Here is an 18,666-nt window from a genome sequence, read left to right as displayed (position 1 = left end):
TCTCTAATGAGGTAAGTGCCTATTTGTTCTACATGAAATAATTGCTAATGAAGGAGTGTGAAACTTCCCTGTTTGTCTTTGCAATTTTGAAGCTGCAAATCCACTCATGGACTCTCCTTTCTTTATCAAAATTCAAAAGGCTAAGAGCTTTTATCGCCATAATAAGAAAACATGCATAAACATAATGAGTGAAAGGGGATATCTTAAATCTATACAGGAATTAAAAATTTTTTTTTTTGCAACCTAATTAACCTAACTCGTGGATGCCAACAATATATCGGGCATTAATTGCTAGGTGGGATTGTGATTTTGTCTAGAATTCATGATAAGACCTGATGTTTTTTGCATTGGTTGTTGGCTACCTAATACAACCCTTCTCTTTTATTTGGGTTTGGGACTAGATATGATAAGAAGTAATACCTTAAACACTAAAAAGGTTGGGGGGACTAGTCAACTCTGTATTACCTCACACTTAAGTTGAGGATTAAAAGAAGAAAGGATGAAGGGAAGGTGGAGAGTGGACATACAAAGGCTGCAATTGCCCCTCTAGTCAACTGTAGGGATAGTTGACCATCCACCGAGTTTTGGATCACCATTGGAAGTAGGTAAAAAACTCAAGTAAGCAACTGACTTTGAACTTGATTTAACACACTAAACAAAGTGATCGTTAAGTGCATTCTAGATATGTTGTTGGGTATAACTATTATTAATTTCAGTTAAGGTTTGTGAAAGTTGGCCTGGTGATTAGTTATGGGATAAAGAGCTAACTAAGCTTGATTAGTAAACACTCCAGCAACTTTAGCTGATTCTCTACTATTTTGGAATGTATGGGAGGCTTGTTGTACTAGCTAAAGTGACGAATCAGTTAACCATGTGTCAAGCTATGAGAGTGCCAGCAAAAAGGGAAATGTGGCAGCAAATTAACAAGCTGCCTAGAAGCCACTTAAGTTGCCTGAACTCTACTATAAATAGGACAATCCATTTGATTTTAGCACAATGAGGTATAGAGAGAAACTCCCAATGTGAAGAAGAGAAAAGTGAGGGAAAATCTGAGGAAAGAAATGAGGTTCTGTTGAAAGAATGAAAAGGGTTCTAGGAGAAGCAAGGAGCTGAGGTAGAAAGCTTCATTTGCCAAGAAAAGGGTATTTTTATGGGCACTATGTTTTGTAATGATGCAAACTACAACTTGGGGCATGAGTGGCTTTTTGAAATTTCATTACTTTGAAAATTCAGTCTAGTGCAAACTGTATTGACTTTCTTGTATTTTGCTATGCATTATATCATTTCTTTTCATTTCATTTCTGGTTTTTAGCCAAATATAGACTTATTAACTTAATTGCTCCCAGATCCCTTGTAGTTTGATTCATTTGCACTAAGACCCCTTGTGGTTTAAAAATGGTTTTGAAGGTCCTTATGGTTTATCTTTTTTGCTCAGACACCCCCTTTGTTAGTTTTAAATAGTAATGATGATAATTAAAACTAAATTAGGTTAAATTTAGTTCTTAAGTTAGAGTCCTAATTTTTCTCTTTAGTAAAAAAATAAATAAAAAAAAACATCAAGAAAGGTCGCTGACGCTCTCTAGCACCTTGCTGCCGTAGGTTGCTAGCAAATGTTGTACCATGGGTCTTCTTCTTCTTCTTTTCCTTGGAACCCATTGCCGACCATTTTTTTCCGGATCTCTAACCAATCGGTGGAGGGTGGCTTCAACAGCAACACAAATTGTGTTTTTTTTTTTTTTTTTCAATTGCAACACATTCTTCTCCATAAACATAAGATTATTGGTAGTTTTGTTCTCTTTGTGGTGACTCTTTTCCACTACACTTGTAATGGGGTTATATGGTAGTTAGCAGTGAGTAGATAAAGAGGGGTCTTCTTTGGAAAATCCTCCTTGAAATAGTGGTGGTACAATGAGCTTCCTTGCAGTGGCGGCGACAACTTCAAGACTGGTTGCTTCTCTGGTCGAAGGATCTTTGTGATGGCCTTTGATCCCTTCAAACAATGTTGTCTCCTATTCTTGAGATGATGGCTGACAACGGATTTGCTTCTCTCACTAATTGAAGCTCTTCTTAGCGTAGGTTTCTCTCTCCCTAATTTGTAGAGGTTTTGTTCTTTGCCTTGTCTCTAGTTTTTTCTTTAATGTAATTAGAAAAAGATTTAGGAGTAATTTTATCTTAATTTAATTTTACTTAAGTGTGTCTGTAAAAAGTAGAATCACAAGGACCTTCAGAGCCATTTTTAAATCACAGGGGATCTTTATGCAAATGACAATTTGCCCTATTTTCTCTTTTGATATACATGTGGCAATTAGATTTATTATTATGCATGCTTAGTTTAACTCCTTGGTTTTGTTCTTGCAGTCGTTTTGGCAAGTTTGTTGAAATCCAGTTTGATGCAAATGGTAGAATATCTGGTGCTGCAATTAGAACTTATTTGCTTGAGAGATCCCGTGTTGTCCAGATAACAGACCCTGAGCGGAATTATCACTGCTTTTATCAACTATGTGCATCTGGAAGAGTAATATTCTTACCCTTTTCTCTTTTATTAGAGTGATGAATTTGTATATATTTACTATGAGAAGGATCTATCGGTTGTGATGTTCAATGGTTGGATGTCCTTGTCAGGATTTGTAGACTTATGATCGTTTGTTCCTTTAGTTGTGAGATTCTGTTATGAATCATCATTGTGGATTCCTAACCTGGGAATTTTTGTGTTGGTTGTTTAAAGGTTAGCAGCACCTGTTTGATTGTTGTTTATTTAAAGTAAAAATTAATGATTGCTTTTGATAACCTTGTCGCTTCTCAAAATTTTGATAATGAAAATTGAAGATGTGTGTATTTTTTCCATTGTATTGCGAAAAACTGTTTCCTTCTGGCCTTGGAAGTTCAGAAAGTAAAAGATTAATGTTCAGGTTGATGGATGAAGGGCTTGATGCAGCTTTGAGTAATGCTTTTCTCGTGGTATTGCTTAAAAGAAAAATGAAAATAATCGGATTGCATAGGATTTATCTGGGGTATGATTATGCTTTTCATGAAATAAATTAGTAGTTGTGTTGCATATTCTTTTGGAGACAGATGCAATAACCTCACAGTATACCAGCAATCATTTTTCTTTTTCTTTTCCCACCTTTGGTCATGACTTAGAAACTTGCATGAAAAAATTAATTTTTGGCTTGGTGGAATGTGGGGGTGAATGTTTGTTCCCATATTCAGTTTTTATGGGATGTAGTTGGATTGTAATGAAACTTTTTATGAAAAAAATTAGGTGAAATTTTTTGGGCCTAATTGTGGGCTATATTTTTATTTATTTATTTATTTTGTTGCTCTTTTCTATAGTGGACAACTATTAAAGATTTCAATGTATGTTGGACTTAAAAATCTTGCGGTCTTTTTATGTGTTTAGGATGCAGAAAAGTACAAGCTAGGGCACCCGAGTCAATTCCATTACTTAAATCAAAGTAAGACTTATGAATTGTGTGGAGTGAATAGCGCAGAGGAGTACATGAAGACAAGAAGGGCAATGGACATTGTTGGCATCACTCATGAGGAGCAGGTTTTCAAAATTTAGTTAGAATAACCTAGTTGCAGTCTTGCAGTTTTCAGTGGTATATTTGTGTTTAAGATGACCCTTTTGTTTTATCTACATCCTCCTCTGATTTATCAGGAAGCTATATTTCGGACCTTAGCTGCCATTCTACATCTGGGGAACATTGAATTTTCTCCTGGCAAAGAGCATGATTCATCGGCAGTGAAGGACCAGAAATCTGAATTTCATATGCAGATGGCTGCTAATCTTTTTATGTGGGTGACTTATCTGATAGAGGAAAATAGTTTCTCTATCTTTGATCTCTTTCAGTTATAAACTCTCTAGGTTCCTCGATAGTTCCTGTCCTAAACTTTTATGTTCCTACTTTTTGTTTTCTTAAGTAATATTTTCATAGGGATTATTTGACTCATGAATTTAGGTTTTACTCTTGTTCAGTTACTGGTGCATGATGAAACCACACATAATTTTTTATTTTCTGCTGTGCATGCATTGTGATATAAATTGCTAGATTAATTTGCTGATAGATGGTACTGTGCTGCAGTATGGGGTTGTATGTTATCATTATACGGAATGGTGTGACACCAACAGCACATACACAATGTAACCTTTTAAATAGAGAATAGAACCATCTACACTTAAAATGTTCTTTGTCAACCTAGAAACAGAAAAGTGATGTTACACCCAAATTGAATGTTGGCTAGCTAATGGGTAAATTTGCCTCCAAGAAGTCCAGTATAGAGCCTAGCATAGCTTATGTAACAGGTCTAAAGCTTTACATTTCTCTAGTGATTGGACAACTTAGGAAACAGTTGTTCCATGGACTGGTCACTCTTCTTGCACTTGGGAGATCAAACTACTATGTACTTGCACTTTTTTTAGGATATCTGATTAAGTATAGCTTCTTGGATAGCTGTGCAAACAAAGAAGATGATTTGGCAGGAACAAATATGCTCCAGATAGCTCTTTAAAGAAAATTTGTTTGTAAGGCAGGTACATATCTGTCAGGAACCTGTCTTGACCTAGGTTTTGATCAAGAACAGAATGGAGAACGATAGAGGAAAAGAGAAAGAAGAGGGAGAAAAACAGAGAGAAATTAGGGAGAAACAGATAAAATAGAGAGGGAGAATTTAAGAGAGAGAGAGGAATTCAGATTCTTATTTCTCTACAACTTCAATACAATCTTGAGTAGCTTTATATAGCTACTCTTTATGCAGTTTTTCAGTTATAAAAAAAAATAACTGCTAACTACTCTACTCCAGAGAAACTGGGCAGCCCAAGGGAATTGAGTTAGCAGATCCGACAGGTACTCCCAAGTGTTTTTATCTAGGTGCAAATGAGACCATTGGTCTAACACTTGTGTAAGGGGCAGATTATCTTTACAAAGCACCCTTCTGTCCAATATAGCCATTGGTTCAATCTCAACCTGATTATCATCTTCTGTAGAAGGTAAGGCAGTCCTAGATAGATCCTGTGGACCAATTGTCTTCTTAAGTAAAGAAACATGGAAGGCTGGATGAATATTAGTGTTGGATGGCAACTGCAATCTGTATGCAACAGGTCCCACTTTAGCCACAATAGGAAAAGGGCCATAATACTCAGGACTTAGCTTAGAAACAGGGTAGTGCGAAATTTTTGACCTGAAGATAGACCAAGTCTTCCACCAAAAACTCCCGTTCACTCCTCCTATCTGCATACTGCTTCATTTTATTTTGGGCAGCAGCTAACTCCCCCTTAATCAACCGGAACATTTCTTGCCTCTGATGCAAATATTGGTCCACAATTCCAATTGATGTTGTATAGTCCACAGTGGCAGGTAGGATTGGGGGTTTAAATCTGAAAAGTGCCTTTAGGGGAAACATCTTTAAAGAGCTGTGGTAGCTGGAATTGTACCACCATTTGGAAGAGATAACTATTTATGCCAGCTCTTTGGTTTTAGAAAACAAATACATCTCATATAAGCTTACATTGGTTTACTCTTTCAGTTTATCCATCCATTTCAGGATGATAAGCTGTAGACATATGCAAACCTGCCCCCAGACTTTTGAAAAAGTCTTGCCAAAAATCATTGGTCAAAATGACTACGGGCCTTAGGCACCCGATGCAGCTTAATCACTGAGTCCATAAACACTCTTGCCACATCTTGGGCAGTGAATGGGTGAGAAACGTTCACAAAATGAGTAAACTTGGTGAGTCTGTCCACCACCACTAGAATAACATTGTTCCCTATAGATTTAGGCAACTCTTCAATGAAATCCATGGAAATACCTGCCCAAGCCTGTTCGGGAGTGTCCAGTGGCTGCAGCAGTCGAGGATAAGCCACTTGTTCATGCTTGCAGCATTGGCATACTTCACAGGCCAGTACATACTCTGTAACAGTCTTCTTAAGCCTAGGCCAAAAAACAGCTAGCTAACCCTATGTTAAGTGGCCCTTATGCCTGAATGACCCCCTAAAGGTGAGCTGTGTAGAGACTGTAATATCTGCCTTTTAAGCTGCTCATTGTCACCTATAACCATTTTCCCCTTAAGCCGGATTATACCATTAGATAAGGCATATCCAGGTTTACTATTAGCGCTGACTGATAACTGGGCCAAAATATCTTGAGCCCACCTTGCAACTTCATAACTAGCAGTAACTTCTCTCACCCAATCTGGAATCACCGAAGTGCCCCATTTTCCACCTGCCTGGACAGAGCATCAGCTGCCACATTCTCTTTACCTTGGCGGTGCTGAATAACATAATCAAGGCTTAAGAGCTTTGACATTCCATTGCTTTGTAGCTGCGTATGGAGTTTTTGTTGCATAAAAAACAAGACTCATGGTCAGTTTTGATGACAAACTGACTACCCTCTAAATAATGTTGCAATTTTTCAACAGCCACTACGATAACAAATCCGTATCATAAACACTTAGGCCTAAATGTATACGTGAAAGAGTCTGGCTAATGAAGGCTATTGGTTTGCCTTCTTGCATCAAGAGTGCCCTTACTCTTTTATCTCTGGCATTTGTCTCCAACACAAAAGGTTTTGTAAAATCAATAAAAGCCAATACTGGGGCCTGTGTCATAATCTTTTTCAAGCATATAAAAGCTGTCTCTGCTTGAGGATTCCATTGAAAACAATTCTTCTTAAGCAGTTCAGTTAATGGTTTACTGATGATCCCATAATTTTGAATAAACCCCCTATAATATCCTGTCAATCCCAGAAATCCCCTCAAAGTCCTAAGTCTAGGCCATTCAACCATTGCGGCAATTTTCTTTGGATCCGTACTAACTCCTCCACCTTATATAACATGCCCTAAATACTCCACTTGCCCTTTTGCAAAGGTACATTTTGACTGCTTTACACACGGTTGATTGAACCTAAGGACTTGAAATGCTGTCCTAAGGTGAACAAGGTGCTGATCAAAAGTTTGACTATATATGAGTATGTCATCAAAGAATACTCAGATGAAATTCTGCAGGTAAGAACTAAAGATATGGTTCATGAGGGATTGAAAAGTGGCAGGGGCATTGGTCAAAACAAAAGTACGAAAGGCTATTGTTGGAATAATCTCACAGCTCTCTTTCTCTCAATAACACTTGCACTCACAACAAGACTCTTCACAAAATCACTCAGATCTTTGACGCACACAAGAATTAATGAAACTTAGAAAATACGAACACAAAATGAGAAACAAGAACACCAACAATTTTATCTCGATTCGGTCTTTTATCAAGACCTACATTCAGACTGCCCGAGGCACTTTATCCTCACTATCTTGAATGAAACTCCAAGGATTACATGCACCAATAACCTCACCAGCCTTATACCCTGAACTGCTAAGAGTTTCCTTACCCAAGAATACAAAGATATACCCTCTTAGTTCTCAAGTAAATCGAGTGCATACTCCTCTCACCCTCTCATCCCAAGACAGAATAAAAGCCCATACTAAATCCTCACACCCGACCTCTATTTATACAACATAGTGACGGTAAACAGAAAGCATCTTAAAGACTGGTAGTTACAACCAACTAACTGAACTAAAAATCTGCTAACTAACCCTTCTAGAAACAATCCTTCTAGAATAAAACAAGTGATATACAAATGCTAACAGTTTAAGAAACTCTCCCGAGAAAACCAAAGCTAATCTAATACAAGTGATTACAACAGCTATTTTTGGTTTATCTCAAGTTTGATTATTATTTGATGATAACCCGCCCTTAGATCTAGTTCAGAAAAAAACAGTAGCTCCTTTTAATTCATCAAGGAGATCTTCAATGATAGGTATAGGGAATTTATCCTTGATTGTAATGGCATTAAGCTAATTGTAGTCAATACAAAGTCGCCATGTCCCATCCTTCTTTTTAACAAGGAGAACAAGGGATGCAAAAGGACTATGACTACTGTATGATAGAATTAGCCAACATTTCTTTGACTAATTTCTCAATTCTAGCCTTTTGAATAGGAGGGTAACAATAGGAACGAACATTATCTGGTTTAGTGTTTGGTTTTAAGTTCATAGCATGGTCAAAAGGTCTTTGTGGAGGTAGTGTTGTAGGCTCAGTAAACAAGTCCTTATATTCAACCAAAAGTAACTGTAAAGAGTCTGATTGTTGTACCTCAGAGAAGGACTGAAGTGCAGCATTGCAGGCTGCCACTGAATGGTCTGCTTCGGAAATACAATGCTCCAGATTTTTTGTATCTTCAAATCCTTCCACTTCCATAGCTTGTACAGAGAACAACTGAGCTACTTGACTTATTTTATTTTTGAGGAATTTCTGTAGTTTCTTTCATGAAATCATCTTATAAGCTCCCTTCTCTATGTTGCCCATAAGAGTCAACTCCTTCCCTTCTATTTCAAATGTCACCTCAAGCTTATTTAAATCAAAGATAGTGGGACTAACTGTCCTCATCCAATCCATTGCCAACACAATGTCACAGCCCCCTAGCTTGTGAATCCGCAAATCTGCAATAAATGCATGCCCTTGTGTCTCCCAACTGAAATGGTCAAACCTTGACTTGCTATACATATTGTTCCCATTAACCACTGTTACTGACATGGGAAAAGTAGTTTTCACCTTGCAGTGCAATTCTTTGGCAGTGTTTTCATCCAAGAAGCTATGTGTGCTGCCACTATCAACCAATACCATCAGTTTTCTATTCCCAACCAATCCTTCCACCTTTATAATCTCATTAGTAGGGTAACCTTTCAGTGCATGCAGAGAAATTTCTCCATTTTCATTCCCTGGTACACTCTCAGCAGCCATTTCTGCCCTTTTTGAGATTTCTTCTTCTTCATCCAATCTTTCTATTCTCAGCAACTGTCTCTTACATTAATGTCTGGGGCTATATTTCTCTCCACATTTATAGCACAGACCTAGCTGTTTTCTCTGTTCTGAGGTGGGGGGTTTCACCACACTAGGCCCTTGAAGATCCCTAGCATAGAAATTTCCCTTAGTCACCACTCGGTTATTAGCCCTAGAATTATTCTAAGATTGCCGACTGCGAGAATTTTTTCCTTTCTAAGGAATTTGATGCTTCTTAAAGATGGCTTCTATTGTTAACTCTTGGAGTTTAGCCTTCTCGGCTGCCTGTTTAACTGTCACAGGCTGCAACATTTTTACAGTAGGCCTTAACTCCTCATTCAGTCCACTAATAAAGCTAGAGACGAAATAAGCGTCTATTAGTGTAGGACGTGCCACTATCATCAAAGATTTTAATTCTTCAAACTTGATTTGTTATCCAGTACAGATTGCAGCTGTCTCAATTTGTTAAATTCCTCGTTAACACCAGTCATATTCCAACCACCAAATCTTTCATAGAATTTGTCTACAAATTCTCTCCAATTATAATCATCAGTTGGCCGTGAAGAGCCTTGAAACTAGTCATCGGCCACATCATTAAGATAGGTTGATGCTAGATTTATCTTTTGATTTTCAGTCACCTTATAGAATTGAAAAAACTTTTGGTATCGCCTGGTCCACAATCTAGGATTATGACCATCAAATATTGGTATTGTTGTAAATATGGAAAAATTCAGGCTGTAAATTAGTATAAAACTGTAGCCATAACTATAAAATATCAAGCATCAATCAAGTTAATCATGAAGCTTGATTGTAGGATCTGGATTAGCTTAATTTTAGGGTCCAGATAGGTTCAGTTTAGGAAACCAAAACCTGTATAAATGTATCCTGTCTTTACACTGTTAGATTCTCAGATCTGACACGGCTAATTCGGGTAAATCCGAGAGAAATTAGGAGAAATAAGAATTGGGGGGAGAATTGAGAGGGAGAGGGAGAGGGAGAGGGAGAGGGAGACGGAGAAGATTCAATCTTTCATTTCCTGAATTCCCATCCTCTTACAGCTAACCCTTTATTGGTGTTCCTCTCTGTTCTTCAGTTATAGTAACTGAAAGCCTAACAAACAGGGCAACAACTAGTGTCTCTAACTAATTCACAACAACAGAGCAACAGCCAAATGCTTCTAACCAACCCACAACAATAAGCAGCCCCAATTACACAATTACCTTTCCCGTATCCTAGGGTCTTGATAATTTCCCTCCTCTTGAAAAATTTCTTGTCCCCAAGAAATTACAACAGCTGAGCCACTCGAGGAAACTATTTGAGTAAGTTGGGAAGATACTCCCACGTGGTGTGGTCGGGGTGTAAATGGGACCATTGCACAAGAACTTGGGTTAGGGGTACCGAGCCTTGGTGGACAACCCTCTTGTCCAAAACTGCCACATCTTCTGCTAAGTCTTCAGTTGGAAGGGGAAGGCCAAGGCTAGTGTCATTCGCGGGGCCAATAGACTAGTTAAGCAAGGACACATGAAATACTGGGTGGATTTGCACATTAGGGGGTAGCTTTAGGCGATAGGCCACCTTCCCCACTTTAGCCTCAACTAGGAAGGGCCTGTAGTACTTTGGACTTAACTTGGACGCAAGGGTAGGTGAGAAGGTGTGTTGTTGAAATCTCTTGACCCTCAAATACACCATGTCTCCTATCTCAAACTCCCTCTCACTCTTCCGTCGATCCATTATTTGCTTCATTCTGTTTTGGGCCACGCCAACTCATTTTTGATCACTTGCAACACCTCTTGCTATTGCTGTGAATAATATTCTACTGCCCTTTCAGTATCTGAAGATCGTATTACAGCAGGTAATAATGGGGGTTTGTACCCAAATAAGGTTTTGAAAGGGGCCCTCTTGATGGAACTATGGTAACTCGAATTATACCACCATTGAGCAAGGGACAACCACTTGTTCCAGCTCTTAGGTCTAGAAAAACAAATGCACCTGAGATAATTTTCCAAGCACTGGTTGATCAATTTCGTTTGCCCGTTAGTTTTAGGGTGATAGGCCAAGGACATGTGTAGCTTGACCTCTAAGTTTTGGAACATCTCTTGCTAGAAGGTGCTGGTAAAAATCATATCCCTATCTGAGACTATGGATAGTGGCAGCCCATGGATTTTAACTACGGAATCCAACAACATGCATGCCACTTCTTGAGCTGTAAAGGGATGGGACATCCTTTACATACAATTGGTTGAATTTAAGGATTTTAAATGCCGTCCTCAAGTGGTCTAGGTGCTGTTCATAGGTGGGGCTGTAGATGAGAATATCGTCAAAAAAAACTGGAAGTAGGGTTCAAATATATGGTTCATTAAGGACTGGAAGGTTGCGGGTGCATTGGTTGATTCGAACGGCATGACAGTGAACTCATACAATCCTTGGTGGGTTCTAAAGACAGTTTTCAAAATATCAGCAGGGTTTATCTGAATTTGATGATACCCGGCTTGTAGGTCCAGCTCTAGAAAAAATTGTGGCTGAGGCTAGTTCGTCAGGTATATCTTCAATTATTGGAACTTGTTCTTTATAGTTATGGCGTTCAATTGGCGGTAATCCACACAAAAGTGCCAAATCCCATCGTTTTTCTTAATAAGTAAGACATGTGAAGCAAAAGGGCTTTGACTGGGTTGTATGATTGATTTGGATAGCATTTCTTGAACCAATTTTTCTACCACAATCACCTTAACTCCTCTAGCAGCCGATGACCATCAACTATGATACCAAAAATGTCAAGTCTCAGGGGTGAGACTTGGACAATTTTGGAAAATATAGAAGAATCCAGAAGGAGAATAGAAATGGAGGGAGAATTTGAAAGGAGTGAGGATTTAGAGAGAGAAAAAGGGAGGGAAAGAGAAATTGAGAGGAAAAAATTTGTTATTAATCTTAACATAATACCCATCCTCTGCCCTTAGCCTTTTTTAGGCTCTTCCTTTCAGTAGTGAAGTGTAACTGAAAAGGTACAATTGGTTACAGCAGTAACTAACAAGTACAATTGGCAGCCAAAAGACTAGTGTGCCCCTAGGGTTGTGACAGCATATACCTGAGGTCATGACAATGTCTAAGGTTCTAACTAATAGCATACTGTGGCATTCTAGGTTGACTAAATTGGATGTAACCAGCAATTTTGAAGTAACTGGATCTATAATCAAAGAAATTATCGTTATATGTAGACTCGTAAACCAATCCATGCTCAAAACTATTACATGTAACTCTTATGGAGTGCATAATATGTGAATCTCGTGGACTCCAAAATTGGTACCATATTTTCATTGGGTACACGTGCTTGTTAGACCTGCTAAAATACATCTGAAAGGCATTCTATGGTGTACCCATTCTTGATAACTGGACTACACGTTAAAATATGTGTCAGGCACACCTTATTGCTTGTTTAATGGTGATGATTACTTTGCTGCTGGTATTGTTTTGTATATTTTATAAATACTGAACGCTAATTGTTGTTTTGAAAATGTAAGGATGTGCTAGACTTTTACTGACTGTTAAGTCTTGATGTTGGATTGTTCTATATTCTTGTGTCACGCACAACAGAGTGACTGTGCTGGTTAGATTTGGGCTTCATGCACCACACAATGAATCCATGTGAGTTTTTTGGGGCAATGGACTGCAGTTTTGCAAGTTTTTGTGGTTTGAACATGATTTCCCCGCCTTTTTCTGTGACTCATTTCTCATCAACATATTCTGTTTTTGGCCTCCACATATAAGTCTCTCTATCTCTCTCTCTCTGCCCAGCGTGGTTCCTTCTTCTCTGGTGAAAACAATGACAAAAAAACTTTGTTCTCTCTCCCCCCCTCCCTGTGCCTCCTCTACAATGGTTTCTTTAATTCTAATCCAACTTGTGTTTAACTGTCATCATCTGTGTGGAAAAACAGAGTTGGTGTTTGAGCAAAAAAATGTAACTACAAGGCCGGTCTTTGTGCAAATGACCCAAAGCACTGGGGGTATGGTGCAAATTACCTTTATGTATATACAACTAATGAAATATATAAAAAATTGTTTCTTTACCATACTCCTGTTTTATCTGTATTTTTATTTTCTTTCTTTGTCTTTGGATTGGCATATCTTGTGTTGGTATTTATGTCATCATTGAGATTTGTATCCATATTTATGCTTTTGGGTACAAGAGATTAAGAGTGATTCTGTCTTGAATTTTGTTGATATCATGTAATATTTAGGTATTTTCTTGCTATGGCCTTGTACACTTCAATAAGGAAGCCTTGATGTTACTGGGACATGGGTACCAAAATGGTTGTATCACTACTAATGGATGTAAAATATTGAGCCTTGCTGATTTAGGTCCTGTCAGGTTTGGTTTTATTTCATGATAGAAGCTTTATGTTTATTTTTGTGGAAGTTGCTGGCTACTTTAGTCTCAGTTGATTGCATTTCCTTCATTACCTTTTTTGGTAAATTATATTGGTCCAAGCTACTCTGTTGATATTTTATTTACCTTGGATATGCTTAAATGGGAAAGCATTTGAATTTGGACTAAAAATGTTGTAGAATATTTTCAAAAAGGAGGGAAAAATAATATATCACAATCAGTAGACATAAAGTAATTAAGCCTGGGCTAGCTGCAGTGCTTTAGGGTTTGGTTGTGTGTCGATGATGCAACCATTTTCCTTTCCATTTGTTGGGAGGTTGTTGGCTTTTGATAATCTTGCTGATTAAATTGCATTTTCACTTAGGTGTGATGTAAACCTGTTACTGGCCACCTTGTGCACACGGTCAATTCAAACTCGTGAAGGGATTATTATTAAAGCTCTGGATTGTAATGCTGCTGTTGCTAGTCGGGATGCTTTGGCAAAAACTGTTTATGCTCGGCTTTTTGATTGGTATGCTTGCTATTACTGCATCCTCAGTAAGTTTTTCTTTTGTCTGATTAAAAATTTCTTTGGCATTGAACTTTTATGGATTCTATATTTTCAGGCTTGTTGAAAAGATTAATAGGTCTGTTGGGCAAGATAAGGATTCTCGCGTGCAAATTGGAGTACTTGATATATATGGATTTGAATGCTTTCGAAACAATAGGTATTTTCTATCAATGTTATTTTTTTAATTATTTTTGTGAGAATTGAATGTATTCTTCATTACTTCATATGCACAAAATACAAGTCTTCTTATAGGGATGGGGAATGTACAACATAGGAAAGATTACAAAAGCTAAACAATAGGAAAGATTTGACTATACATAAATAGGAAGTTTCCTAAACATTGATTTAGAAATTTTCAAAAAATTGAAGATATGATTGGAGTCTAAACTAAGGATAGTTTGACTAACAACCCTCTTTGAGATGCTAGCCAAAGTTTCCTTATTTCTTCCTTTGGGAACCAACATTCCCCTTCAAGCTGGTGAATGGATATCCACCATTCCCAAATTGCATTCCAACTCTTGAAACCTTTTAGTGGGCAGCCCCTTTGTCAAAAGATTAGCTAGCTGTTTTTCCAAGTGAACATAGGGTGTACACAAATCAGGCCGGCTTCCAACTTCTTTAAGAAGTGTTTGTCTATCTCCACATGCTTGCTTCTATCGTGTTGCATGGGGTTATGCGCAATACTTATGGTTGATTTGTTATCACAACAAAGCTTGATTGGTCCATTGCTAGCAATCTTTAGGTCTTCCAAAATAATTCTAAGCCATAGCAATTCATATAGCCCTAGAGCCATGGCCTTGAATTCGGCCTCAACACTAAATGAAGCCACTACACTCTGCTTCTTACTTCTCCAGGACACCAAATTCTCGCCTAGGAACACACAATAACTTGTTGTGGAGCGTCTATCAGTTAAAGACTCTGTATAATCTGCATCCGTATACCCTGTAATTTCCAAGTCATTTCCCGATTTGAATAAAATCCCTTTGCTAGGTGTAGTTTTCAGATAACATAGGATTTTCCTTACAGTTTGCCTATGTTCTTTTGTTGGATTATGCATGAATTGACTCACTAGGCTAATAGCAAATGCAATATCTGGTTGAGTGTGACAAATAGATCAGTCGTCCCACCAATCTTTGATATCTTCATTTGTCCATCGGCTAACAATTAGAATTTTCCCCCAACTTGATGTTGGGTTCTACAGGGGTATTTGCTCCTTTACCTCCTAACAATCCTATTTCCTTTAACAAATCCAATATATACTTTCTTTGTGATAGAAAAATCCCTCTTTAGAATAGGCCACCTCTATTCCCAGAAAATACTTCAGTGCACCAAGGTCTTTGATCTCAAATGTTTTGGCAAGACTCTCCTTAAGCTATTTTTGCTCTTCAAAATCATTTCTAGTTACAATAATGTCATCTACATAGGCTAGCAAAGTTGTTATCCTTCCCTCCATTGAATGTTTAATGAAGAGAGTATGATCTCCCCTACTTTGATGATATCCCATCTCTTTCATAGCCTTGGAGAACCTATCAAACCATGCCCTCAATGACTATTTAAGCCCATAGAGTGCCTTATGTAGTTTACATACCTTTCTTGAAATTCCTTTGTCAGATCCTTGTGGTGGCTCCATAAATATTTCTTCTAAGTCTCCATGCAAAAAAGCATTCTTGACATCATATTGTTGCATTTGCCATTTGTAAAATGCTGCTAGGGCTAAGAGGATCCTTATTGTTGTCATCTTTGCCACAAGTGCAAAGGTCTCTAGGTAATCAATGCCATAAGTTTGGGTGTACCCTTTAGCAACTAGCCGAGCCTTTTACATTTCTAAAGTGCCATTTGCATTATACATAGGTTAAAGACTCACCTGCAACCCACAGGTCTGATACCCTTTGTCTAGACACCATTTCCCAAATCTGATTCTTTTCCAAGGTTCTCATCTCCTCCTGCATTGCTTATATCCAATTCTGATCCTTTAAAGTCTCATCAACTGTCTTAGGAATAACAATCGTATCTAGAGAGGTCAAGAAACTTCTACACTTTGGGGACATACGATGATAAGAGAGATAGTTGGCCAATGGATGTTGTGCACTACTCTTGATTCCTTTTCTAATAGCAATAGGTAGATCCAGGTCATCAGAAACATGATTAGAAGAACTAGAGGGATAAGTGATTTCAGCACCTGAACTTAGAGTGGATGTTGGTCCAAGTTGAGGATTTGGAATAGGTTGTGTTCGTCTCTTAAAGACATAAGGGGAACCTTTAAACTTGACCGGGGATGGCATGATTGGTAGTGATTGTGCTTCTTGTTGTTCTTGTTTGCCCTCTTCACCCAAGGAAGAAGTAGATGAGTCAGGGAGAACTACTGTTTTGGTCTCTGGGTGTAACTCAAGAGGCAAATCCATGATAGGAAGACCACCACCTTGGTCACCACTAGTAACATTCTCCCCCTGGTGACCAGGACTAGAGGACCTAAAGAATGATTGAGTTTTAACAAATGTAACATCCTTGGACACAAAATTTTCCAGTGAGAGGATGATAACATTTGTAGCCTTTTTGAGTAGGGGAATAACCAAGAAAGATGCATTTAAGTGCTCGAGGGTCAAGCTTATCCCTGTGATGCTTAGAAATATGGACAAAAGACACAACCAAAGACTTTTAAAGGAAGGGAGGTATGAAGACTAACATCAGGGAAATAGGAGGACAAACATTGGAATGGACTTTGATGATTTATGAGCTTAGAAGGAACCCGATTGATCATATATGCAGCAGTTAAGACTGTTTCTCCCCAAAATAGTTTAGGAATAGAATGATGATGGAGAAGAGCCCTAGACATATAACATATTAATATCCTGAGATTGATCTAATTCTAGCCAATATTCATTCATCTTATTATAATACTCAATGACTGTCAAAGACCTCTGTTTCGTACTATTTATCTTTGTTTTTATTTCAAAGATTACAGAAGCATCTTGCACCTTAGAATAAGTACATTTCACAGTGTCCCAAAGCTCTTTAGTAGAAGATAAGAACATATAATTTTTATTTACCTCAATATCCCATGTAGGAAAACCTGGATCTAAGGTCTTGGGGGCTGGCTTAGTTAAATGAGCTATCTTCCTTCGACTTTTCAAGAACGTCTGCACAAGTTGAGACCACTATAGATAGTTTTTACTGTCGAGATGATAGGAATGATGCATTCCTGGCAATTCATTGGTTGAGGTATTTCCCCTAGGTGGATCAAACGGAACATCTCTTGTTGTCAGAGGAGGAGTGGTTTCCAAAATTTCTGACATGGTAGAGGAGATTAATGGCTGATAAACTAGAATTAAACCAAAAAAGAATACTGTGGCAATAGAGGCACATAGTCGTTTGACCGGATTAAGAAGATAATGAAGGCAGATCACTATGGCTCTGATACCATGCGAAAACTGAGTGTGTTCTTCATTACTTCATACATACAAAATACAAGTCCTCTTATAGGGATGATGACTATATGGCATAGGAAAGATTATAATGGCTAAACAATAGGAAAGATTTGACCATACACAAATACGAAGTTTCCTAAACACTATAGGAAAGTTTCCTAAACACTGATTTAGAAATTTCCAAAAAACTAAAGATATGATTGGCTTCTAAACTAAAGATAATTTGACTAACAACTCTCTTTGAGATGCTAGCCCCAGTTTCCTTATTTTTTCTTTCGGGAACCAACATTTTTTTATTATTTTTTCTTTGTAATGCTGTACTCATTGAATTCTGTTTCTACCATGCACAATGGAAATATTAAGACCCTTTTAATGTGGAAAAAGTGAGAACAAAGCGAGAAGTGATCTAGTAAAGATGATGGGACTATAAGATTGATAAAATTATTAGTTTCATGATTTCTAGTGGTTGATTCATCTTGATTTGTTTCGGTTATGATAACCTTGAATAGATCATAAGACACAATATAAGTGGATTTTGATTGCAATATTGGGTAGAATTAGTTTTGGAAGAGTTTTAGTTGTCTTTTCAAACCCTTAAATATGGTTTACTTGTGTAAAATGAAATCATAAATATGAAGATGAATAAAAGCTACACACAATGTTGTTAGTGTTGCATAATATGCAATATGATTAGGTTCAATACTCATCCCCATCAATATGTACCAAAAAATGAACCAGGGTTTGATTTGAATTGCAGCCTGAATTGCATGCATATATGATACAATATGATTCTAAATTCACAATTTGGAATTTAGGCCATGTTAGATGTCAATGCTGATTCTAGTGGTGGTAGTCGCATAAATCTTGAAGGGGAGGATAATTAGATATAAATTTCGCAATCTTTTCTTATCATTTAAGTCTGACTTATTTCAAACTTATGGTTGATTTTGTAATCCTTGATTGCTTATTTTAGTGCCATACACGGTATTCATATTTGTAAAACTCTAGTGAAGAGATACTATTTTGAGTATTTTCTTCATGTTATAGGTATGAACATCTTTTAGATTATATTTTTTAAGCTATTTATCAAGTTGTTATACCTTATGGTACAATGTGATTCATGATTCTGGAATTAGGCCTTCCAATTCATAGTATATATATCAATTTTACTACTATGGTTAAACATTTTAAACTTAGAGTCTCTCTGTCTCCTTGATGTGATCACTATTCGAAGATGGACAGCATTGGCCCTAGGGCAATCCAAACCGACCCAAAATTGCTTAAGACCTGGTCCAAACTAGCCCAGTCAAGAATCAGCCCAAATAGGGGCCAAAACTTCATATTTATATTCTTTTAGGATTTTAATTCTACTTCATATTTTAGAGTTTTATTTCTATTAGGATTCTAGCTGTGTTTTAATCACAATATTATATGGAATGGTTGAACACTATATATACTTATTAGTTAGGGTTTGTAAATAGT

At 37.5% G+C, this 18,666-nt stretch overlaps 1 protein-coding gene across 2 annotated transcripts in view; it reads left to right on the top strand.

The window, feature by feature from the left end:
• The window catches only part of LOC127813300 (myosin-15), a 145,619-nt gene that overhangs the window by 32,820 nt on the left and 94,133 nt on the right, over positions 1–18,666 (top strand). For both annotated transcript variants that reach the window (XM_052354213.1, XM_052354214.1), the window contains 5 exons: positions 2,359–2,515; positions 3,401–3,550; positions 3,662–3,798; positions 13,574–13,720; positions 13,815–13,916. In XM_052354213.1, the coding sequence (XP_052210173.1) occupies positions 2,359–2,515; positions 3,401–3,550; positions 3,662–3,798; positions 13,574–13,720; positions 13,815–13,916 (693 nt within the window). The remainder of the gene's footprint in view (positions 1–2,358; positions 2,516–3,400; positions 3,551–3,661; positions 3,799–13,573; positions 13,721–13,814; positions 13,917–18,666) is intronic.

Source organism: Diospyros lotus, chromosome 11, assembly GCF_014633365.1.
Source record: "Diospyros lotus cultivar Yz01 chromosome 11, ASM1463336v1, whole genome shotgun sequence".
NCBI classification, from domain to species: Eukaryota; Viridiplantae; Streptophyta; class Magnoliopsida; order Ericales; family Ebenaceae; genus Diospyros; species Diospyros lotus.
The sequence above is the reverse complement of the archived record's forward strand: the minus strand, read 5'-3'. Positions and strand labels throughout refer to the sequence as shown.